The 25,943-nt window shown below is 40.3% G+C and overlaps 1 protein-coding gene and 1 long non-coding RNA gene across 8 annotated transcripts in view; one reads left to right on the top strand and one right to left on the bottom strand.

Annotated features, from left to right (window-relative positions):
* LOC309528851 overlaps window positions 1–13,206 on the bottom strand; it is a 29,739-nt gene extending 16,533 nt beyond the window's left edge. Inside the window, exons 1-3 of one of the 2 annotated variants that reach the window (XR_014217918.1) lie at window positions 12,426–13,206; window positions 9,385–9,459; window positions 562–683 (exon numbers count right to left, since the gene is read on the bottom strand). This is a non-coding gene — a long non-coding RNA (uncharacterized lncRNA). Of the gene's footprint in view, window positions 1–561; window positions 684–8,511; window positions 9,160–9,384; window positions 9,460–12,425 lie in introns of those variants that run through there. The other variant, XR_014217919.1, reaches the window with a different exon arrangement.
* The window catches only part of B3GNT2 (UDP-GlcNAc:betaGal beta-1,3-N-acetylglucosaminyltransferase 2), a 50,855-nt gene extending 27,101 nt beyond the window's left edge, over window positions 1–23,754 (top strand). For 4 of the 6 annotated variants that reach the window (XM_082216468.1, XM_082216467.1, XM_082216469.1 and 1 more), the window contains one exon: window positions 20,095–23,754. In XM_082216468.1, coding sequence (XP_082072594.1) covers window positions 20,104–21,297 — 1,194 coding nt within the window. In that variant the 5' untranslated portion in view covers window positions 20,095–20,103 and the 3' untranslated portion in view covers window positions 21,298–23,754. Of the gene's footprint in view, window positions 1–13,431; window positions 13,576–16,323; window positions 16,645–20,094 lie in introns of those variants that run through there. The other 2 variants (XM_082216466.1, XM_082216470.1) reach the window with 2 other exon arrangements.
* Window positions 23,755–25,943: the final 2,189 nt, after the last annotated feature.

Consider the following 25,943-nt stretch of genomic DNA (forward strand, 5'->3'; position numbering starts at 1 on the left):
CGCGTGCGAGCGAGACTCAGATTTGTGGCGTCGAGATTGGAGCCTGTTCTTCTCGCCTGGCTCTTTTCTTCTCTTTCTCTTCTCTTTCTCTCTCTCCCCCCCCCCCCCCCAGCAGTCCGCTGCCTGCCCGACCTGCACAGGCCATTCATCAGCCTTGTCTATATTGTATTCAGGAATGGTAGAGGTCATGTGGGCGCAAGTGAAAATGTAGAGGGGTTTTGTCTACAAAGACATTTAGGTTGCAATCCCAGACACATGGACTTTTCCATTTGACTGGGGGCGGGGGCGACGACTTCTAAGTGCCTATGTATATGGTTGCCCCGTTAGGAGGGGGCGGGTGGTTGACTAAGGGTGATGGTGAAATCTGGATAGTAAAAAGAAGTTGGGCCAGATTTCTGCTGCTGTTATTCAGGTATCAACATGACACAGAGCTGTTTCTGCTTGAGTGAAAAAGTAAGTTGGCCTTGAGATTTGTTTTCTACTCTAACACTAAACAGGGCTCCCCCTAGTTACAAATTTGAAAGGAGGAATATAGCAGGCGCTTGCCCTGGCTGCTCTTACCTTGTGATCTTCTGGCATTGGTCATGAATTACAGTATATTGAAGAAAATTGCAACACAGAGCCCTTGTTGTGAACTGGGGCAGTTCTACTGACAGTTGCCCCTTAGAAGCTGCAGCCCTCTGCTGTAAAGTGGAAAAATAATTCATTCTAAATTGGAAGTGGCAAGCATAATCCATGCCAATTTGCTCCAAACATAGAAGCATCCTCTGGAATTCAATTGGAGTTCTTTTTTTAGCATCTGTGCAGGTTTTCTTCTTTCACATTTAGTGGAGTTAATTTTATTGTAGGGTTTGACACAATGATCTCACTCCATGAAGGTGATTTCACGCATAAAGAATTTACCACACTGATATAGGTGCAGACATCAAACATGAATAAGCCTTAAAATAACCTACTTTAAATTTAGTTGGTCTTTAACACAAGAATGTATAACAAATTGTTTTAAAAGCCTTTAGCTTTTAGCATGACCTCCAGATAACAGCCCACCATGGTGTAGTTTAATGATTAACTTTAGGATTCAGCTAGGTAATATAGAATATGTTTTGACAAGAATTGGTTACCTTTCATCAGATAAGGGGAATCCTTGATTCTTTTGTGCTCTTGAATCTTTCCATTCTTGCCAAAGATCACAAAAATTACGTATTGCAATGAGTTTTTGTTATGTTACGAAGCACATTATTAATAGTGGTAAATACCACTGTTTCATAGATAGGGATATAGCCATGGTTATTTATGTTTCCTTATCTCTACCTCTAACTAGTCACCTGTATGACAACAGTAATGTTGGCTTTCATAAAATGTCCCATTCTGTAGATTTTTCCCAATAAGTGTCATTTAATTTTCATATAAAATTTTGATTTTCTTTTTTTAGACCTGAGTAGAATATATCTGGTATGGCTTAGGTGAAAGGTAGCAAAAGGGTGTCTTTTGAGACTTCTCATAATCCAAGGAAGTGAATGGACTATTTGCATAATTCCCTGGTGTGTCACCATGTTATCAGGGTGTTAATAGGCCTTCCCCTTTATGTCACATGCTGGGTCAGTTGTACAACAACCTGCAGAAAATTTGCCATGCTACAGGTAGGGAGGGATCAACTGGCTGCTTAAGAGTCTGGTTGCAAAGAGTAGCATGTAGCCATGGTAGAGAAATAAACTTTTAACATAAGCACCGGAATTTTGTGGCAACTTGGGAGATGTTTGTGATATACATGAAAGAACTTCAGCCTGCTATAAACATGTCACCTGCATTCCTCAGGTTCTGGGACAGAACTTAATACACTTACTTATGAGAGACAAACACACATCCTCACCTGTTTTGTTTTGTACATTATAATCAAAAAAATATATTTTTTAAAGATGGGGGGAAAGCTGACTGCTTAAGAGTCTGACGTAACCTCCCTCAACCTGATACCAGCCAGATGTTTTGTGTACTTTAAACACCCATCACCCCCCAACCAGGATGCTTAATTCTTAGGATTGATGGAAGTTGTAATCTAAAACCAGTGTTGAACACCAGATTGGAGAAACCTGGAATGGTGGAGGAGAAGGGACTGTTGGCAAGGGAGTGGCACTGGAGAGTATGGAAGGCAGTAGCAGAACACCAGCACGCTGATTGGAGCTGAGGCAGACTGAAGAGAATTATGGTGAATCTGATTCCAGGCTATAGGAAGTACTGAAGCTCGATAATTGCGACCATTCTGTTTACAGACACTGGTAAATGAAGGCAACTGCTCAGTTTCAAGTGTCTTCCAAATATGCTGCTTGGTAGTGTTTGCATATGTGTTTTCATGAAAGAAGCCTTAGGGCTCTTTGTGCATGATGCAGATTAAAGGTAGATTACAGAAACTGAAAAAAGAGTTTATGCTTGGAAGTAATTCCTGTTGAGTAAATCCTTTGTAATAACTCAGTGAAAGTTATTACTGAATAAAGGTTTAAGTGTACGTCAAATGTTATGGACAAAGGACAAAACAAACATAGAGAAGTGTGTTTATTAATGCATAGCTCTTAGACGCTACTCCACTTTTTCAAACTTTGAAATCTATATGCTATTTTGTAGTTAATCAGGATTGTAAAAATCATGAGCCTGCTAGTCTGACACACACACTTTAAGGAACTAGTTATAATAAAAGGTGAGAATCTCTTAGAAGACCATGTTCTTAAAAAGTCAGGATGTTCTGTGTGGGTAGATCAAGGGGATTTAAAATCATGCTTTGAATTGCCAGGGGAAAGGGCTGATTATAAAATGTCCTGAATGTTTAACCCTGTCTTGGTTGCTGTAGCAATTAAAACTTACAGAATCATCAAACTGGAAGGGACCATGAGGGTAATGTAGTCCAACCCCTGCAATGCAGGAATCTTCTTGCCTAATGTGGGGCTCAAACCCATAACTTTGCGATTAAAAATCTCATTCTCTTCTAACATTATCAAAGAACCTCTGGTCATACTTCTGGGAGTGTAGCCCACACATGTGAACTGCAATGATTTGTAATTGCTTGGGGACGCAATTGTGAAACTGAGGATTTCTGCAAGTATACCAAGCAGCATAACACATGAAGACTTAAGTTTGGGCACTGTCCAGAAGCAAGGACAGCTAGATAGTTGACAGAAATGTTTCTCCTTGTTACAAAAGTAAAACGTTCTTGCCACCTGATTGACAGTAAAGATAGTCCTAGCTTGCCGTGCACAATAATAAATACCTAACAATACACTGCACATTTTAGGGTGGGCATACATTAGGCTGATGGGGGTCTATTTCATTTTTTCATTCCAGAGCCCCAGATCCACTAGCTGGAGTTGCTCAAAAACAGCAACTTAAACATAAGGGTTAGCTGCGGCAATTCATAAAATAGCAGGTCAGATTTTAGCTGAATGCAGTAGGCCTTATAGTCCTTTGTGGGCCAAAGATTGTACCTGGAATATTCAACAGCGTACGCTGCATGTTTACCCAGAAGTTTACTGTCAAGTTTCTAGACTTGATTCATTGTATAAGTGCTTACCCTTTTAAAGCCTTATATAAGTTGGGACCCAGGTACTAAAGTATTGCCTTCAGCGAATGAACTGGTCCATATGCTAAGTAGACCTTTGGAGAACCTTTTCTCTGTATCTCTGCTTTTTTTGGTGTTGGCTTCCTGCCTCTGGAATGTCTTCCTTAGGGAAGCTTCTGGCACAGGCTCTTACACATTAGTGTTGTTATGCAAATGCCTGCTTATTTCCCCAGACCACCTTGGCTGAATTTTGTTTTATTATGCTGTTGCAATTTTATGCTTTTGCTATTTTATTGCCCTTTGATTTTATTGTTTCTAACGGTTTTATTTATTTATTTAATTTCTATACTGCCCTATACCTGAAGGTGTCAGGGCAGTTCACATAAAACATCAAATACATAAAATCAAAGCAAAAATAATAACCCAATAACTCCCCCCCCCCAAAAAAAAGAGCCAGCATTTTAAAAATGGTATAGGATGTTAAATCAAGTCTGGCAAAAGCCTGGTTAAATCAAGTCCGGTAAAAGCCAGGGAGCCACTGCAGAGAAGGCCCATTCTCATGTTGCCACCCTCCTGACCTCTCAAGGAGGAGGCACATGAAGAAGGGAACAATGTCACTTCAGCAATACTGAGGGAGGAGGTAAAAATATTCCTAAATAAATAAGCACCGCTTACTCTGCTGGGCACCAACACAATGTAAACTCTAGATCAGAGAGAGGGGGAAAGTACCAGTGCATGCTACTAATTAAACTACTGTGAGAGAGAGCATACTTTCAATGAGTACTTGCATAATAATATGAGATAACGGAGTCAAGAATAGGGCTGTGTAATTCTAACCTTGCTGGCTTAGCCAAACATTGCAGTTGCTAGCCCTCCCCCCACCAGTTATAACCCCTTCTCTGATCCAGAAAGAAGTAGAGGGGATCATGCACTGTTGGGCAGTATTTCCTGAAGCCACACAGTGGGCTTTAGGCCCTGGTATCAAACATTTTGCCTGCATGCCTCTTTCGCCTGAGGACCACATTGTCTTCTGGGCAACTTTCCAAGGACCTCATGTAAATTGTGGGCAGGGCTAGAGGCCAGGGTGGGAAACGTAATAAATGTAATATTGTGAGTTTATACAGTAGGCTACCTTCTACTCACCCATTCACACCATTCCCTCTTCCATCCAGGCAGGCTAGGGCTGCCATATTTCAAAAGGTGAAAATCCGGACAAAATCCCCCCCCCCCAGGAAGTTGTTGAGCTATTTTTAAGGGAAATCGGCAAAAACAACACTGCTGACATGGATTGCCATACGTCCAGATTTTCCCAGACATTTCAGCGATTTCTGCCCAGACTGCTGAATCCTGGCTATGTCCAGGAAATTCTGGGTGTATGGCAACCCTAAGGTAAGCAAGAGTCATTGTTAGAGTGAAGGAACACAAGGTCATTGAGGGATATGGCCTGGGGAGAGTTTCAAGAGCTAGTCAGAGATCTTGAGGGCCACATTTGACCCTCAGGCCTTTGGTCCTCCCATCCACAATATGTAGCCTTTCTCCAAACCTTGGAACTGGAGAGGGAGCGAGGTCGGGGTCACCACACAGTTGCTTGGAGATTTCCCATGTACCTCAGCACCTTCAGAGCTTGGAGGATAGCTGGCAATTTGTCATACTAGAGAGTAGCAGCATGCCTGCCTTGATGAATGTGCCCTGAGCAAAAACTTGAAGGCACTTCAGCTGGTGACTGAGACTGATACATGCTACTTGTTCTTAGCCATTGCTCAACCAGCCATTATCACACTTATGACACTATAGCTGCTGGTCCAAGGCTGCTGGCAAAGCAACCCTTCTGTTCCAAGCACTCCTACTGGAGTGTCTTTCAGGAATGCAGACTACTCTGCATTCTTCTATCACTTGACCAGAAAAAGGAGTGAAGCAGCTGACTGGCTCCCTTGGCCAGTAAAGCGAGATGAGCGCCGCAACCACAGAGTCGTCCGCGACTGGACTTAATGGCCAGGGGTCCCTTTACCGTTACCATTTCAAATTATACATGTGCCCACAAGCAGTTTTCCATGCTTTTTCCTCACCTTCCCTGTATGCATCCATGATGTCTGCTGTTATAGAAGAAGGGTCAGCACAATCTGAGCATCACATTTAAAAAGGGAACACAAGTGACAGTTTCTACCATGACCAAGACAGTAGTCAACATGTCCCCACCTCAGAGCTCTTGACCTATTTACAATGACTTCACCTTCAGAAGTCAAATACAGTGGTACCTCGGGTTAAGTACTTAATTCGTTTTGGAGGTCCTTTCTTAACCTGAAACTATTCTTAACCTGAAGCACCACTTTAGCTAATGGGGCCTCCCGCGGCTGCTGCGCCGCCGCCGTGCAATTTCTGTTCTCATCCTGAATCCAAGTTCTTAACCCAAGGTACTATTTCTGGGTTAGCGAAATCTGTAACCTGAAGCGTCTGTAACCTGAAGCATATGTAACCCGAGGTACCACTGTGTTTTTTTGTCCCTGGGTTTGTTTTTAAATAGAGTTTGGGTAGTATTCAACTAAATTTTACTTTGAGTAGAGCCATTGAAATGAATGAACATGACTGTTAGATGCATTGATTTCACTGGGTCTACTCTGAGTAAAACCTAGTTGAAAGCACTCTTAAACTCTAGTAAAGGGTGTTGGATGAAATTTAATGGGTTCAGTTCGAATAGGTTTTGTGTTTAGACCTTTAATAATGCAGTCACATAATTTCAAACCATGATATTTTAAAATGAAATGTGTTGTTTTATGTTTATATTCTTCAAAGAATCTGATTTAAATAAAAGCTTTTGCACCCATGTAGCAAGTGTGTAATGATTGCAGTCCTAATATTTTCATCTTAGCTCTGAAATGTGGTTACTTGGTTTCCCTTTCAGATAAGAAAAACTTAACATACTGGCTCTTTACACATTTGTAGAATCATAGCTACTAAATTCTCCTTGAGTTTTTTCATGTGCATCTTTAACCAGTGACTCATCTGACACCTCACAGTAAGCCAAGGGTTGCTAGTGTGGCAAACATGGGCAAACAGAGGCTTTCCCCACTTTCCCTGGTGTTTCCTTTTTGGATGTCAAGTAGAGAGACAGCTGAGAGTGGGAATAAGAGAATAGAAGGAGGACAAAGTGTGCTAAAGCAAGCCGTAGTTCCTTTGGTCACCTGAAGGCCATTGAATCTGGCCGTTGTGCACAGTGGACAGAACAACATGGATACTAAACAGATGCTAACCTTGTAGAGCAAGGGACGCGGGTGGCGCTGTGGGTTAAAGCCTCAGCGCCTAGGGCTTGCCGATCGAAAGGTCGGCGGTTCGAATCCCCGCGGCGGGGTGCGCTCCCGCTGCTCGGTCCCAGCGCCTGCCAACCTAGCAGTTCGAAAGCACCCCCGGGGGCAAGTAGATAAATAGGTACCGCTTACCAGCGGGAAGGTAAACGGCGTTCCGTGTGCGGCTCTGGCTCGCCAGAGCAGCGTTGTCACGCTGGCCACGTGACCCGGAAGTGTCTTCGGACAGCGCTGGCCCCCGGCCAATAGATGTGAGATGGGCGCACAAACCCCAGAGTCTGTCAAGACTGGCCCGTTCGGGCAGGGGTACCTTTACCTTTACCTTTAACCTTGTAGAGCAGGGGTTGGCGATGCGGCCCAGTCGCCTTCTCAATCCAGTCTGGGAATCAGCGTGTTTTTACAGGAGTAGAATGTGTCCTTTTATTTAAAATGCATCTCTGGGTTATTTGTGGGGCGTAGGAATTTGCTCATTTTTTAATTTTATTTTTCAAAATATAGTCTGGCCCACCACATGGTCTGAGGGACGGTGGACCGGCCCACGGCTGAAAAAGGTTGCTGACCCCTGTTGTAGAGTAACAACTTTCACTCTGGAAATTAGCGCTAGCATGGGTGGCAACAGCTAGATAAGTCACACATCTTTAGAACATTTAGATGCAGCACAGAAGATGAATAGTGAAATGTTGCATTACTGTATATTCAGCTAAGAAAAAATAGAGCAGAAACCCCTTGAGAGGCAATTGGCATTTAATCAGTGTTTTAATGCTGGTTGGATTTTTTTTTTTTTTAAAGCAGAGGGAAACTTGATGAAATAATTTCATCATCAGTAGCTTGGTATAGAGCCTAATTAGACATGAGTAGAATGAATAGAATGTTATGGGATGCAGGTGGCCCTGTGGGTTAAACCACAGAGCCTAGGGCTTGCCGATCAGAAGGTCGGCGGTTCAAATCCACGTGATGTGGTGAGCTCCTGTTGCTCGGTCCCTGCTCCTGCCAACCTCGCAGTTCGAAAGCACATCAAAGTGCAAGGAGATAAATAGGTACCGCTCCTGCGGGAAGGTAAATGGCGTTTCCGTGCAACTTAGTCATGCTGGCCACATGACCTGGAAGCTGTACGCTGGCTCCCTCGACCAATAAAGCGAGATGAGCGCCGCAGCCCCAGAGTCGTCCCCGACTGGACCTAATGGTCAGGGGTCCCTTTACCTTTACCTTTACAATGTTACTTGGCATGGTTAAATATTTCTGAAGTCTAAACTTACTCGTGGAAAACATCAAGGCTTCTTTTCAGGCCCCTGCAGTATAATGTGGGTGATCCACTAGCGAATGCAGCACCTCTTCAACAGTTGTTGGATAAACTGGGACTAAGCTCACCTGCATTGTCCATGATCCCATTCCAGGAGTGCTGAGCAATAACTGATCTTTCTTTCCATTTTTTGTTGGCCATCTATGGAAGGGGAGGATGTAAGCCCAGTAGCCCAGTTCAGAAATCATAAGAATACATGTTATAGAGCAGGGGTGTCCAACAGGTCGATCACGATGTACCTGTCGATCACGGATGTACCTGGTTGATTCTGGCCAATCGAGGGACACTGATCCCCCCCCCAAACAAACACAACAACTTTGGCTGATCCTCCCCCCCCCCCCCCCAAATCTCAACAACTACAGTCAATCCAATGTGTAGATCACTGCCAGTTTGTTTATAGTGGAAGTAGATTGCAATCTCTTGGAAGTTGGACACCCCCGGTATAAAGATATGAACGGAGGACAAGCATGAGGGCTCCTGGCTAGTCTTTTTCTTTTTCTTTTCGTTTCATAGTTGAAGAGTTTGGGTTTGTCACTGTGGAAAGCTTGTAATCTTAGTCACCATGGCACTTGGAAAGTGTTGCATGATTCATTACTCAGTCCTTTCTTTTTGACACATCATTGACTATTCAGATGTTACTAAGAATCTGAACACATGATGGATGCATAACATAGTGCAACACAGGGTTGGCCCTTCTGAGCTGCCCTCTCATTGAATTGCTGATATTCTTCCACAAACATAGTCAAAGCAATTGTAACTGGCTCATGGTGTTTACCTATTCACAACATCGCTGCTTATCTTGTTAGATGGTGATGCATTGCAAACAGTAATATTTGGGTTAAAGGTCTGTTCTTTGCTGGTGGAAAAAACCCCAAAGTTTCAGAAGAGGCAGCCAAGCAACTAGTGATCCATTTAACCCCTCTTGTCTTTTCTTCCAGCTTCTGTTAATTAGTAGCTGAACTCCAGCTTTTTATCATTCTTTTTCATAGTAGTTTAGCTGCTAGGAGCTCTGCAAGCTGTTGAAAAGCAGTCAGAGATTAATTCAAATTCTGCTCTCTTTAATTTTGACTGTTGTTACTGAAATAAAAGTTCTCTTTTTACCATATAATTCATTATCTCAACTATCAAAAGCTAGTTGTAAATTCTGTTATCATATCTTTGTTATTTCTTTTCAAACAATATTTCTGAATTTTATTTCAGTCCCTTGATTTCCATTACATGAATTTTGTGGTGCTACTTACAGCATATCAGAAGTTCATAGTTCAAAGTATATAGAACCCATTTCAAGGAACTGTAATGCAGGTTTACCACAATCCCTGTTGGAAAAGAAATTGACTAAGAACTTGACACAGGCATGGGCTTATGAGAACTAAATTAACCAGAAGCTGAAATGCTTTACCATTTCAACCTTTACTGACTGCAATCTTAAATATTCTTACCAAAAAGTACCTTGTGGGATCCAGATTCTAAGTAAACCTGTTCAAAATCAAGGTGAATGACAGGCAGAGCAATCCTAAGAATTCTTTCTCAGAAATAAGTCTTTTTGAGTAAATAGGACTTACTCCTTAGAAAGTATGCATAGGCTTGTAGAATTGGATACTTGAAAATTAGACATTAACGTATGTAAGTGCAAACTGAATTTTGTGCCTTGTGAGCAGAACCTGTGTTCCTGGAAGGGAGAAAATGTGATTAAGTAATCAGAGTTTCTATAGTCGTATCACAGGAACAAAATTAACCTACTTGGGCATCTGGAAATTCCCATGCTGTAACCAGTTTGATCTAGCTATTCAAATACCATTGCTTCAACAGCTTTTTTCATCAGCATTACAGAACAAGCATTTAATATTATCCCTTAGACATTGTGGCTGGGGTGAGAAGGATTCCGGCTGAAAAAATTAATGCTTGCATGATTGACTTTGTGTAGTTTAACCCTGTTTCTTCTTTTCATGTGGAGGGGCTAAGGCAATGATCTGAGTTCACACAACAAAGAATTAATAAGCCATTTATTGCAGTCTGCACAATGTAACATAGTCAACACTAGAAAGATCCTTTTGGTGTAACAGTAGATAACCGATATGAGACAGTCTAGAAAGTAGCGCTTCTTGAGAGACTAACAAATAAGCTGTGGTTGACATGTGGACAGATCAAGAAGGGTGGCTTCACCCCAGTGGTTTGATTTTATTACATATGCTATGTTGTAAACAAAATCTGCCCTTTTCCCCTTATTTATGGGGTATCCAAAAGCCCGTATAGAGTCCTTACGTGGGTTCCCTCTTGGTAGGAGAAAATAACAGAAAATAGACATTTTTAATTCCCTGCCCTGGAGCTCAAGACCACTCCTCCATACATCATACATACATCACAGAAGGTGTAACCCAAGACACCCCCCCAAACATCATACCTACATCACAGAAAAGGTGGTCTACAACAGAAATTTGAATGTTGTTTCTTTTCCTGTCAGTCAGGTTATCTGATTGCCTTTCCTGGTAGTCTGCCCATTTCTTTGAAATGGTGATTACCCAATTCCTGTAACAAGGAAGGTTTTTCACTTCCTTCCTCCTTGCAGAGAAACATTTGGTCAGCTTGGGAGTCAAAATGATTTCAGGTCGGTCTTCCTGTGCTGATCTGTGCTTGGTTGGTACATTTATGAACATATATAAGACCTGAAATTTTATTATTACAGCTAGTATGTATGAACAATCCCGCCCCCAGCCTTTAGCTCACTTTGGTTTATTTAAACAAGATCTTCACTTCCATTCTCACGTTCAATTATATATCAGTACCCAATTTTGCCTTATTTGTAACCTAAAAAGAAAATGATTATTATCCATATTCAGGTTTAACACAACCACAAGGATATTTGACTGGACAGTTGGCTACGTGATATTGAATGTTAACTGTTACTTTTATCTTGTTTAAATTATAAACCAGGAACCTATATATTGGCCACTAACCACAAACCAAATGTCTGAGATATGCTATTTTTGTTATCCATGAATGATGATACAAGATGGTTTTGGTCTATTTATTTGGTTTATTTATTTATAATTGTGGTCCTTTATATAAAACCCAATAAAGAGTTATTTTAAAAAATATCCAGCCAGTGGCCAGTGAAAGAAGAAAAGTTAGAGGTACTGTATCTCTTTCTTATACCATAATCCTTCCCAGGATTAAAATTGCATAAAACAAGTGAAGCAGTTTCAGGATGGAGCTGCTAACTTGAATTTATTGTTGTCTGACACAACAATAATAATACTGAAGCATTAAGTTGGCCTTCCCCAATTTGTGGCCTTTCAAATGAGACACAGCTCTCATCAGCCCCAGTCCTCATTACCAATGGTCAGAGATTATGGAAGTTGCTGAAGAAGGCTGCCAACCACTTGAGTTTATAAAGTGTACATTAATCTAAAATATGCTATCTATGATTTGAAGCTAATTGTTTAAAATTCACAAACATCAACCCCGAATCTTTATTTGCTTGTCGCCCCCCTCCCCAATCCTTTTACTGATACAGAACTTTGCATATAACTAAATTGATGATAACTTTACTGTTCAAGTGCCAGGTTAACAGAGGCTAGCCATAATTCCACTTTTATAATAGAAGCGAAACTTTTTTTCAATAATATGAAAGCTGCTGTATTTACTTATTTATTTGTAAGATTCCTTGCCCTTTGCCATAAAGTCCCAGGACAGGTTGCAACAATATACAATTACAAAAACAAGTAAAGCAATTATAATTTTAAAATAAGTAAAACACATAATATAGGTAGCAACCATTTTGCACGGGGGTTCCATTCCTGCCCCCCCCCCATTAGTGGAGCATGCATAAGCTTGGTCTGTTCCATCCCTTGTTCTGCCCTCTTCTGGGTCTAAAAGGACCCAAGTGTTGGTGGTTGCGTGTCAATCAGATGTGTGCAAAATGGTCGCTCCCTGTACAGTTATAATAACCTGAACGGTACATATTCAACAAAAGGCATCCACACACTGAACACCTTTTCTGTGGTGGCCCCCTGCCTGTGGATTGCTCTCCCCAGGCACCTTCATTGCATATCTTTCGGTGCCAGGCAAAAACATACTTCTTCTTCTTCTTTCAGGCCTTTGGCTAATTAGCCAATCTATGGTCTTTTAAACTGTTAGAGGGGGTATTGTTTTTGTTTGTTGCTATGTTATGTATTTTTGCCTTTTTTAGATTGTAAACCTCTCTGTGATCCTTGGATGAAGGGCAAAATAGAAATTTAATAATTCATTATCATCATCATCATCATCATCATCATCATCTTACCTAGTTTCTCCTGCCCACCTAGACTGTCTTAGGAAGTGGAGGCAGCTGAAAGTTAGGTGGAGAAAGCAGACCATGTGTTGAAAGTTGAGGATCTGAAGGTGAATATCTAGAAGCCTTGAAAGCAAGTGACGCCTTAGGAATCACATACATTTTTGTGCTTGAATCCCAGAAACAATGCACTGTGCATTGTAATTTAAAACGATTTCGTAGATTGACTTAAGACTGCAACCCCAACCCCATTTACCTGCCCTATCGAGTTCAATACGATGTATTTTTAGTAGTCATGTTTAGGATTGTACTGTTTAGTTTCTAGAGATGGGCAGCCTGATCCTATGCATGTTTACTCAAGATGTAAGCTCCACGAAGTTCAGTTTGACTTGCTTCCACATAAGTGCACAGTCTCACATCATTACGCAGAAGTTCCATTTAATGCTGTGGGCTTCATGACACACTTTGTATTTACAAAATTTAGCTCAAAAAAAAACAAAATAAACTACACATATGTAAATTATTGTGTAAAATTGTTTAGAAGATTTGTTCTTTTTCATGGCAGTTTATCAGATGACATTTGCAAAAGCCTCTGAATTACACAATCTCTGCAGCTCCAAATATGGGCAGCAGCTACTAATATTGACCTACCTGAATACATAATATTGGCCTACCTATATAGTTTGCTGTTAATTGAAATCAGTTTTCACGAGTGTGTTGGATATCTAAAATCTTACACTTCCTACCCAATTGTGTTGGTGCTGGTACATGAAACTCATGCTGTGTTGCAGACGGTGTCCCTTCTTTCTGAAGTCTGGAGAGGACTTTTAAATATCACTTCAGTGTGTCCAGCTCCTAATATGTGCTAACAATGCACTCTGATGTCACGGCATACAGGAGAAAGTGCCAGTGCAGTTTTATGTAGCAGCTTCTCCCCTGTATGCCTTACAGTTTTTCTGTTAGGAAGAGTCAATATCAAATCCTCTCCTTTCCATCTGAAATTGTAATAAATTCAGGTTTGCTAGCCTGATATCATAGCTCATTAATGCCATCCTGTCTGTATTTTATATAGTAGTTTGATAGTCATTGAGCTAGAATGAAGTTTTTTATTTGCTTAATTTGAGTATCTTCCATATTGCCTTCAGCCATCTGGAAGTACTTGGTAAGTTTCCTTTTGCTATATACAATATTATTAACTGCTTATCTGATTGGCTGTTGATTCATAGTCAAAAGGCCAACTGTGTGCCATCTGAAGCAGTGAGGTTGTGTTCGCACGTAATACTTAAGCCATGGATTAAAATACAGCACTTAAAAAAACTAATTCAATCAGTAATAATGCTGTGAGAAAATTTCTTCCAGGCCCACACTGAATGAAGTGGATGGGGAAGACTAACAGATCATATGACCCACCATCTTCTAGCCACAGGGCCAGCCAACCACCACCATTGCTATTAACAAACCAGCTGGCTGTCCGCTAACACAATTACCATATTTTTTGCTCTATGAGACACACTTTTTCCCTCCTAAAAAGCAAGGGGAAATGTGTGTGCATCTTATGGAGCGAATGCAGGCTGCACAGCTTTCGCTGAAGCCAGGAGAGCAAGAGGGATTGGTCCCTCTTTCTCTCCTGGCTTCAGGGATAGCCGCCCGAAGCCTCCTGAGCGCAGCGGGAGCCTCCCACTGTGCTCAGGAGGCTTCGCATTGCTTTCACTCCCACTGCGCTCAGGCCCCTTCAGCGAAGCGGGAGAAGAAACTGAGCCCCTTCCTTTTCTCCTCCCGCTTTACTGGAGAGGCGCTGAGCAGAGAGGGAGAGAATATTTTTTTTCTCTTGTTCTCCTCCTCTAAAACTAGGTGCGTCTTATAGAGCGAAAAATATGGTGGCTGGTCTGCCCATCTACTACTGCCACTTCCCCCTACTCACTCAACTGCTCCCACCAGCTGCAGTGGCACTAGAAGGCCTGGCTTCACTTTGACAAAGAGTTCCCTAGAGTGAGGCCTTGTGGAAGCAGTCACCCAGAGAGTGCTTGCACAGTTTTTGCTTCAGAATACACGTCAACATTTTCTTAAAACTTTAGTGTTTTGAAGAAGTTTATAATTGTATAGTTAAGCTGTGATTGAAGTGCTGCAAAGTGAGGGCCACACTGGCACTCTCTGGGCGCCCTCTTCCACAATGCCTTGCTCTCCCTTTCCTCAGAGAAGCCAGGAGCATTCTCAGGTTTGGTGAGCAAAGAAAGGAATATGCAAGGCAGCACAGCAGTATTAGGAGGCTGGGCCCAGTCTTAGGTGTGCAATGTCTCGCCCCCACTCTGGTTTCTGCTAATGTTAGCAGAAATCTGCTTCTCTGCATTTTCTACCCATCTGTTCTAATCCCACCCTCTGGAGCAACAGGGAATACTCATACATGAGAACCCTTCAGATATTTGAAGACCACAGTCTTGTACTCCATTAATCTTTTTGAGACTAAACGTACATAACTCATATTACCTACTTACCAGACCCCTCACCATGCTGATCTTCCTTCTTTGGAAGCACTGTAGTTAGTAAGTGTCATTCATTTAATGTGGTGCCCCCGACTGGGCACAATACTCCAGATGCAACTAAGTCACATAGGACAGGATTCAGTTAACGAGTCCCGTCAATGGAAGCCCTGCGCAAGGGCTTCCAGTTGTTCAACGGGGCTTCTCCTCTCCTCCCCAGCACCCCCAGAATTGGCTTGGGGGAATCAGGAGAACCACAATTGGGCTAAAATCATGGTTTAACTTTGCATGAAAACACAACCCTTAAGTGTAGCCAAAGCCTGCAATCTGCTATATCTCAACAAGTGAGTAAAAGTCGCTTAGATAGCCAAGATTCCTTCTCCTTAGTGTGCAACAAAAGCAGCCATAAGATTGATGCCTACCTTATTTTTTTTGCACATGTCTCCTATGAAGAAGTAAATGGATTAATTTACATTTAAATAGCTCAGTCCTGGCAATTACTTCGATCATAATTATTTTGTTTTTAGAAGTGGTTTGTCCTGGAGTTCAGTTATTTATTTTTACTATTTATTACAGCATTTTTATACTATCAACAATAATTACTCTTTTTCACACTATGTACCCCCCCAATACAGTGGTGCCTTGCAAGACGAAATTAATTCGTTCAGCGTGTTTTTTCGTCTAGTGAATTTTTTGTCTTGCGAAGCACGGTGTCGGGAAAGTTTTGGAAAAGCTTCAAAAATCACCAAAGTCTTCAAAAACCTCAAAAAAGGCTACCACACCGCGTTCTATGAGTTGCTCCTCGAAGTCAAGTCGCAACTGTATTAACGGTGTTAAGAAAAAGGAAACAAACTTGCAAGACGTTTTCGTCTTGCGAAGCAAGCCCATAGGGAAATTCGTCTTGCGAAGCAGCTCAAAAAAACAAAAAACCCTTTCGTTTTGCGAGTTTTCCGTCTTGCGAGGCATTCGTCTTGCGAGGCACCACTGTATAAAATATAAAAATACAATGTGAACATAAAATGAAAATTTAAGATTACGCCTTTATGGGAAAATTCAAATGGATATTTTAACGCTGGGCTTGCAAACAGCCACTTGCCTGATAATCTGTGGTGAATAAGAATTGCCACCAGAATTGCTACATTAAGACTTTAGGTTGCTTACAGTGCAGCATGACTTTCCCACTCCCTATACAACCCCCAAAGCTTATCCCAGGTGTTGAGGAATCCCCAGAAAATGGTTGGAATTGGAGGAGGAAAAAATTGGTATGAAGGCATTTTGCACAAGAAGCATTTATAATTTCCTATCTAACTTCTCTTGATTGATCTTGTCTTGCTTTTTAAATTTCTCCCATGGTAAGCAGTAGTGAGAACTTAAATGGTGGGACCCTAACTCTTTTACTTGCCTGCTCCTTCTCTGATTTTTTGTGTGTATAGGAAGCATGCAGGAGAAGGAATGGGAGCAATATAGATCACCGTCTGCCTGTCAAGACACCTCTAGGCATACCAGATGAAGGTGGCTACAGAACAACACACACAGTACAGTTGTGTACCAGGGTGCAGGTTGGATCCAGACAGCTGCTGGCAGGGGGCGGGTTTCTCAGCTTTTGGCAACTCCTTCCAGTAGTAGCTCCCCATGCTGTTCCTGAGGGTTTACAAGCCCTCTGGATTGGCTTTTCAAGGGGGAGCAGTGGAAAGGAGGAGGTGGGAAAGGCTCTAGATTCTTAGGATCCATCTTGATATCAAGCTACGTTTAAGGTAAGCTTACGTTCCTGCTACTGTTCCTCATTCACAGTTTAGTATTAAATACTGGGCAAAGTTATTGCCCCAAGATAAAAGCATATTTGCTTTTTAGCATCCTAAAAATAATTTTGCTCTCTTTTAAATAACTAAGGAGCTTGCCTTTATCTTCAGAATGCTTTAATTAAAAATCAGGCATAAAATAATTAGCAGGTAGTTAATTCCACAGACTGTTTTGACTCTTTAATTATGAGGACAGGCTGTGTTCTCCTGCATTTTGGCGGATGTGTGGGTGTTTTACTAGGGCAGGGCCTTATCAGCCATTGCACACAGGCTCTGAATCTCCCTCACCTCAGTGAGACATCCGGCCTCTTCACTCCTGGCTTCTGTCTCCACACTAATAGCGCAATCCTATACATTTCTACTCAGAAGTAAGCTCCACTGAGTTCAATGGAACTTAGTCCCAGATAAGTGAGTATAATATTGCAGCCAAAGACTGTTTTGAGGGCTTTGGGAATAGTTTACTTTCTGTTTGCTGCATTTGTTTCTGTGCTTGTTTTGCTCTCAGCTATTTGGGTTTATCTATCCTACCTACATGAGCTTTTTATACATATATCATTGAGATTGTGACCACTTCTTTAAATGTTCTGTTTAGCAGAAAAGCATGTTGTAAATATTTTTGAATGAAAGTAATGCAAGTGGCATAATTCCAAGGGGCATTCAGGAATTATTTGTGTGATATCCAACTGAGTAATGCCCTGACTGCCATTGAATATCACCCTTTGCCATGAGTATTTTTTGAAAAGAAATTCTAATTGCTACTCTTGCACATTCCCTTAGGCCTGTAGGGTAAAGATTGCTGCTTAACCAGTACTGTACGGTGGAACTGGTATTACAACTTCCAAACAAGTAACTTTGCTGCTGTTATTTATGTGTTCTACACTGTAAAGTGCCACAAGATGTCTAAAGGCACCCCTTGTTTTCAGTCTGACCTGCTACACGCATGCGGGAAGGGTTTGGTTATTTAGCAAACAGCAAACCTTACTCCGCCAACGTAGTCTGGTACAGGTGGATGTGTCCCGTCCTGTCTCCCCCACCCCCAGCACTCATTTGTATCCTTGCAGCAGCCTTGATAGTTGGTTATGCTGAGAATGAGGGGCAGGCCAAGGTGAGCTTCATGACTGAGGGGGGGATCTGAACCCAAATCTTTCGGGTTCAAGCCTGGCACTGCCCATAATGCCACACTGGCTCCAGTTGTAGAATCGTATAAGGGCACTGCTGCAGCTACAGAAGACGACCATCCCTTGGGTCTCTGCGGCTGAATGATAAAATTTAGGAGCAAATAAAAAACCATTAATTCCCAGTCTGCTGCAGTAGAATTTAATGCAAGCTTTTCTATGAAAGGGAATTTTGAAATATTTTTCAGGGCGGGGAGGGGGAGGGGAATGTTAAACACACAATCCTTCATATAGATTTTAAGGTGTCAATATATGTATCCTTCAGCCTTTCCTGACCCATAACTTCCAGTTAGTGCAATATGTTCGTTGGTGCTGATGGGAGTTGTAGCTCAAAACATCTGAGGGGGCTATAGGTTGGGAAAATTTTCCTACTTTTTCCCCTAGGATGATCAAAAGCAATATTTTTGGATCCTCCAAACATGAAAATGAGAGTTCACAAAAGCTTCTCCTTGTTCAAACACTCCATTTGGAAATGGGAGGAAAAAACAACCAATGAGCTAGAGCTATATGAAGGTAAACTCAGGCTAGTTTTCTAACCACTTACACTCTTAGTGTGAGCTGTTTTCACAATTGCCTCCTTTAGAGTAAGATCAAACATTGGTAAGATGGGGTTCAGGGGACCTTCATTAACATCCTGGTTATTAAGCAGCATTTTACTTAATTTGTTCTTAAATTACATGTTCATGTTGCAACAGTGACTTAGAATTAGATTGATCATAGCAAGATCTTTTATCTGATCATATTGAAGAACATCAAAAGAAGCCTTGTATCATCCTCAGAGATCTGCTGAGTGCTCTTCTGTTGAGATTTGGACAGGGTCAATGAATGACGGCCTTTTCGGCCCCTTCACTGCCTGTGGATCATTCTCCCCAAGGGAGCTTCTTCTCCTGCTCCAGCCCTTGAAGTCTCCCTGGTGCCAGAGAGAAACCTTTCTTTTCTCAGAAGTCTTTTAATTGTTTTCAACATTTAAAAAATCTTAGCATCTTTTTCAGCCAGTGTTTTAATTTTGCTTATTGGAATTATATAACCTAAGAGTGATGTGTGTGTGTGTGTGAGAGAGAGAGAGAGAGAGAGAGAGAGAGAGAGAGCGCTTGTGGTGGGATTGTGTTGCTAGCTGTAGTTTGATCATGATGTTCTATACCGTTAATCTGTTTTAAACTATACATTGCCTAGAGGCATACGTAATACTGTACTTGTAATAATATGTTTATTCCACACACTGCAATGCAGCATATGGGCAGTGCTTTGTAAGTCAAAACTTATAATGAAAACTACAAGTAGTACTATGGAAATAACTTTCTCTGAGTTTATTTTATACTCCATATTCAGTTCCACTTTGGTGGATAATATGGTATGCCTTATCAGTAATACAAATGACTAATCCAGTACATTAAGAACTATTTTGTTAGGTAGCTTGTTCTCCTAGTTGGATATAAGAGCATGTGTCCGAGAGAGAGAGGTACCCTTGAGGTTTAGCTGTCTTTATCAGGGCCAAACCTTTAGTGTGTGTGCCCCCCTGCCCTGTGGAACTCCTAGCTTATATTTTATTATCTATTTATTAAATTTCTATACCACCATACATCCGTGAATCACAGGGCAGTTTACAATAGAAAAACACAAACATACATAACATAATGGCAAACAAAAACAATTCCTACCCAGTATTTATTTTATTACAGTAGTTTGGCAGGAGCATTCCTTGCACATTTTTAGGCACCTTCTAAAAACTTTTATTCAGACAGGCCTTTCAGATCTGAGATTGTTTGCCAATCAATTCTCAGTGATACGTTTCACATTTTTATTTTAATACTGTGTTTTTAGTCTGTATATTGCCCTGTGATATTTTATATGAAAATGTGGTTTATAACTATTTCAATAAACTGCAAGGCGTTGTACTAGATGACCCTTGGGTCCCTTCCAACTCTATAGTTCTATGAAATAAAATCTTGTTGTTTGTTCAGTTTTATACCTTTCATTCATACTGGTTGCTGTAAGCAGCTTGTGCATTACTGTATTCCCAGTTCAGGATGAGATTTTGATTTACTGAGCTTCGCATTCTTCCAAATACCTAGTCACACAATAATTGCCTTCATCTGGAACAATATCTTGCTATATATACCATTACATAGAATCATAGAATCATAGAGTTGGAAGAGACCACAAGGGCCATCGAGTCCAACCCCCTGCCAAGCATGTTTTTCAGATGTTAATGGCTCTTTCTTTTTTCTAGATATGAGACATGAGTGTTGGACGCAGAAGATTAAAGTTGCTGGGAATTCTAATGATGGTCAACTTCTTTATATATGTGATTGTGGAGGTGTCAAAGAGCAGTGGCCAAGCAAAGAATTCAAAAAGGCACGTTATAATACCACAGGCCAAATTCTGGAGAAAATTTGTTCCTCACAAGGCATATTGGAATAAACAGCAGCAGAAGCTGGAACGCTTATCCAATCCGATTTTTGCATTGCTTACAAATATGACAGTGGAAGAAAGCTTATCTTCTAATGGCAGCTTTTCAAATGCGTGTGATCCTGACCCATTTGTAGCTCTACAAATTAATGGCTTTAAAGACTTGCCAGATAGATTTAAAGACTTCTTGCATTACTTGAGATGTAGAAACTATTCAATATTAGTGGACCAACCACACAAGTGCAAACATAAACCTTTTCTGCTTCTGGCTATCAAATCACTTATTCCCCATTTTGACAGAAGACAAGCAATCCGACAGTCTTGGGGGAAAGAAATTAAATCGGGAGATGCAACTGTTGTGAGGGTCTTCCTGTTAGGCCAGAACTCTCCGGAGGATAACTTTCCTGATCTCTCAGATATGTTGAAATTTGAGAGTGAAACCCACCAAGATATTCTTTTATGGGACTACAAAGATACTTTCTTCAATTTGACCCTGAAAGAGGTACTGTTTCTGAAATGGGTGAGCAATACCTGCCCAGATGCCCAGTTTATTTTTAAGGGAGATGATGATGTTTTTGTGAACACGCATCAGATCCTGGATTACTTGAAGAGTTTAACCAAGGATAAAGCCAAAGACTTGTTCATAGGTGATGTGATCAAAGATGCTGGACCTCATCGTGACAAGACACTGAAGTACTACATCCCAGAAAGTATTTATGAAGGCTCTTATCCTCCGTATGCAGGAGGTGGTGGGTTTCTCTATTCTGGTGATCTTGCATTAAGATTAGCCAATGCATCTGACCAAGTCCTACTCTATCCCATTGATGATGTCTATACTGGAATGTGCCTTCAGAAACTTGGGCTTGCTCCTGAAAAACATAAAGGCTTCAAGACTTTTGGCATTGAAGAGAAACACAGGGATAATATTTGTTCCTACACAAATTTAATGCTGGTCCACAGCAGGCAACCCCAAGAAATTATTAAGATTTGGACGAACTTGCAAGATCCAGATTTAAGTTGTTGAGTACATATATGTCCAAAAGTTCTCTCCAAATTTGGGTTTAATTTCTTGGCTAAATGGTTAGTACTTTGAATAGTTTGTTTTGCAAAGCAAAACTCGCTATAAATGGTTTGTCCAGAACTTCTAAAAGAACAATTACATCAGTAACAATGCACATCATGAGGATATGGCATGTAGATGCAATCCTTTATCTTTCCACTGCCGCGCATTCAATACTTTGACCGAATAAAAACCTGAAAAAGCATACCCTTCAGAAGTTGTGATTAAACTATTAATTTAATGACCATTTAGCTCAAATATTAGAAGACCTTTCCTGTTTTCTAATTATAATAATTATTTAATTGTGGTGATAGAAGCTATACACTGATTTGTTTTCCTGAGATAAGATATCTCAGAGACTGTTTTGGAACTCAAATTCGGGAAAGTAACTTCAAAATAAATAAACTTGGGTGGAGTGTTCAGCTCTCATACTCTGAGTACTCCTATTGGAATTAAGTTACAAGTAATTTAAGTTTATGGATTTAAATGGACCTACTCCTGAGTAAAATGCAACTCATGCCACCAAACAGTTGGTTTTTATGGCTTTCCTTTTCCACTGTCTCGTTATATCCTCCCACTGAACAGTATTCAGTTAAATGTTATGGAGATCTGTGTAATGTGTATGTAACTGTGTTTAAAATATCAGATGATACATATCTATGGCTGAGAAGCTGTATAGTTTAAAGTGTATTTTGGGAGGTTAAGTGTTGCTTTGCATCAGACTTAGCTAATGGTCAAGCATTTTACACTTTTTCTTAAACTGGTATCAGACCTACACAGTCTCTTTATTTCCACAGTAGGCTTAACATTTGCTCTGTTGTCTTTTATGTTGTTAAAAAAAATCAGGCAACTTCACTGATAAAATTAACTGATATGTGAATTGTTAATTGGCTTACAAAAACTGGGTCTTCCTTATGGTCTAGGGTTAGAACCTTATGAAAATGTGCAATTTCTGAGATTCCAAATCACTCAAATGACCCCTATAATTATTAAGGGTATCTCAAAGGCACAGGTCCTAAAACACTCTATCTGCCATATCTTCATCTGTGTTATATCAGACAATTATTCAAAACAATGACTGCTTTCTTTATATACGTAGAAGTGCCTGTATTTATTGTTCAGATGGAAGACCAAAACATTTTCTTAAATATATTTAAGAAATATTTGTATAGTGTTGTCAGTCATATTTAAATAGAGTAAACTATTTTAAATGTGTTGAAATATAAAAAGTTAAATAAAGTTAATTGTTTTTGAATTTCAAAAAGTACATGTGTGTACATCCCAATTTGTATAGACAAGTCTAAATAATTCACACTATAATGATCACCATCAGTATGTCAACTTTAATGTACTTGGGAGCTCTTATGGCCTGGGTCTGTGGTTTGTTGCCCCATAAGATGGGGCCATGTTCTTGTCCATTGCACTGGTGCAATTTCTACCATTGCACTGCTTGCTAGGAGCAAATTATAGCCAGTCAACAAGGAGTGACATTTTGCGCTGGAAAAGCCCCTCTGTTTCTGTGGGTGCAGCAAAGTTGTCCAAGTTCATTTCCATTTCCATGGTTTTGGGGGAGGCTTAGTGGTATTATGAGGTAACATTTCAGTGGCAGAGAGACTGAGAAAGAGATCTACAGGCAGCAGCCTTGGTACTAAAGGGGCTTACAGGGCCATATATAATGCTTGTCTTGACGATAATCCAAAACGTAGAGCAGTGGCATTCTTCCACATTGTTTTGAGATAGGCTCCAGTCTCCTCAGAGGGGTTTCTATCTTTTTGATGTTTAGATTTGAAGGGAAATCTGTTCATTCTTAAAAATATTCTATCTTGATATAGTTGTATGCTTACGTTAAGAAAGAAAATTGCTGAGGGAGGAATTCATCATGGCAGTCATTAGCACAAGCTTTTCAGCTTGCAAGAGGAAACCTTCTTCTTCCCCCGCATGCATTTCTGGAGGTTGTTCTTATACCCCACAGCCAATTTGGGGTGGGGGTGGAGGAGAGGAAGGGGGAAGCCCCATTGCAGTAGCAGCACTCATTGGTATATTCCCCTACTCTAAGGCCACTGTTCTGTTCCCCCTTACATGGAACAAGCACCATTGAACTCAAAGGGGCTTATTCCTGAGTAGACATGTAGAGGACTGGACTTTAAGGCCCATATCCTGTGAACACTTGCCTGTGGATAAGCCCCAAATAATACATTGCAACACACTTCTGAGAAAACACACAGTAAGCTTGTTCATCTTAGTGCTTGTCACTCACCTCGTTTCCCCCCATTTTTCTGTATTCCGTTTTGTTGCTTTACTCCACGCTTACTGCACCACAAAGTTCATATTGTCTGCAATCTCCACATTTTATCAAGAGATAAAAATGAGTTTTTTAATTCTATTTTTGTAAATAAAATAAAATGTCTTTGAATTTGAAAAGTGTGTTGCTGTAAGTTTTGATTAGAAACTTGTTTGCAGTATTTTAATACTTTGACTTTACAGCAGATTGGTTCTATCTGGTACATTCTGTGTATGCAAAAGCAGGAACGTATTCCACTTTATGTTGGTAGCAGCACTTTGGCTCTACTGAAATAGGTGGGTCAAGTTACTTTTGACTTCAGTCTCATTGATTTCAGTGCTGAAATCACTAGACATTATCCAAAAATAAAACTGAAAACAACACCTGGCCATTGAGTAAACTCCATGTATGCTGCTCTGAGCTTCTTAGAGAGGAAAGATACAATATAAATGTGATTGATTGATTGATTGATTGATTGATAAATAAATAAATAAATAAATGGTAAAGCCCTTAACACAACAGTAAGTTCCCATTAACTTAATGAATGTAATGAAATTCAGACAATTTAGACTGTTGCCTAAGGCTGTAACTCCTAATAGGGAACAGGTGCTTTAAACTTAGGAACAGTCCAAGCTGTGCTGTACATCTTAAAAAGCAAGTTAATGAGAAATACACAACAGTCCCATTTCAAAATTACATGTGCAGCCCAAATTCATGTTTATTCAGAAGTCTGCCTAGTTCAGTGGCACATACTCCCTTTCCCTTCATCATGGGGTTCCAGACCTGTTCATGAGGGCAGCACGAGTAGTTTAGAAGCATTACAGTAGAAATCGATGACGAATGCAGCACAAACACTCTTAAGAACCTGAAAGCAAGCGCTGCCAACTTGTACCTGTTAAAGTGGTCAACTAGAGCTCTAGCTATAGTAGTCTATTGCAGCAAAAGCAAGAGTCTTGTGGTGTCTTAGAATGTTTGGCATAAGCTTTCCCTGAAAAAAGGAACCCCAACTGCAAGAGTACACCACTTCCAGACGCACTAAAATCCCTGTACAATACTTGGATAAGGCAGCACAAATGTTACAAAAATCGATTTAACCCACAGCTCTAAAGTTCTTAAAATTTAACCAACTATTTTAAACTGCTTTGAATAGATAAGCTGAACTGAAAATGACACTGAGAAGTTAAGAAAAGGACAGCAGAAAAATGATGAGTATCTGAAACAGCGTCACCTTAATTTGTTTTGACTGAGTATACACCTTGTTGCACCATTGAGAGTAAACCTTTACTGTTAAGATAATAAAAATATAAATCCTATAATATATGTATCAAATAACAATAGCCTTAATAAAGACATATGAAACCTCCATAAACCATGAATCAAAATAGTTTATTGGGCAGACTGAGCCTTGGGCACTCATTTATCCCCTTCTTGGCTTTGAGAAGATACTATGGGACTGGTTTTCAAAGGGTGTGACTGACGTGCCACATTGACAAGATCCGGCAAGATTCAAGGACAATAAAGAAACATTTAAACATTTCAGTTAATATAATATATATATATGCAGAATGCGGATAGATATCTTTTCAAAATAAGAATAAGAGCACCAAGTGATATTTTCAACTGACAAATATGATAGCTCGGAAAAGAGAAAGGTTTCTTTATGTTGATTAGGAGATGATTTCTTTGTCTCAAATTAGACCTAATATAAATGAGATTATCCAGCAAAAGCAAGTTCACACCTCTCGATGAGTTTGTACACATATTAAGTTTCAAATATAAGAGGCTTGTTTATAATTATATTTTGGGAATGATTCATGTTCTTATGTAGTTGCATTATTTTATACTTTCTGGATGTTCCACGATCCTATTATAAAGTAATTGTGTTCTGTATTATGAATCAAGCACAGCTAGGAGTTGTTTCTTTTTTGTTTTTCAGTGTATTCCTTACCAATAAAAAATTGGGTGTGGTGCAAGTTTATTCTGAAAGTATGGCCCAGAGAATTTTCTTTTGATAACTGCTGTACTGTGGTTTGTTAAACCCAATCCTGGTTTGTAAGCAGTACTTAGTTTGGACATCATGGAAAGCCATGGATTAACAAACCACAGCATATTCTGCAGCTGTGTCTTTATATATTATTGTATGATTGTGCTATAATGCAATCAAATAGCATTGTAATTCTCTGACAACAGTAGTTATGACTTCAGTTCTGTAATTAGGTTTCTAAAATAAGTTAATCTTGCACTGTAGTCTTTTCTCTCCAACATGTTTCATGAGCAGAATATGTTAAGCATTCTCCACTTTAGGACAGCAGTTTAATATGGAGATAAT

The sequence above is a fragment of the Podarcis vaucheri genome (genome assembly GCF_965113315.1).
Source record: "Podarcis vaucheri genome assembly, chromosome: 3".
NCBI classification, from domain to species: domain Eukaryota; kingdom Metazoa; phylum Chordata; class Lepidosauria; order Squamata; family Lacertidae; genus Podarcis; species Podarcis vaucheri.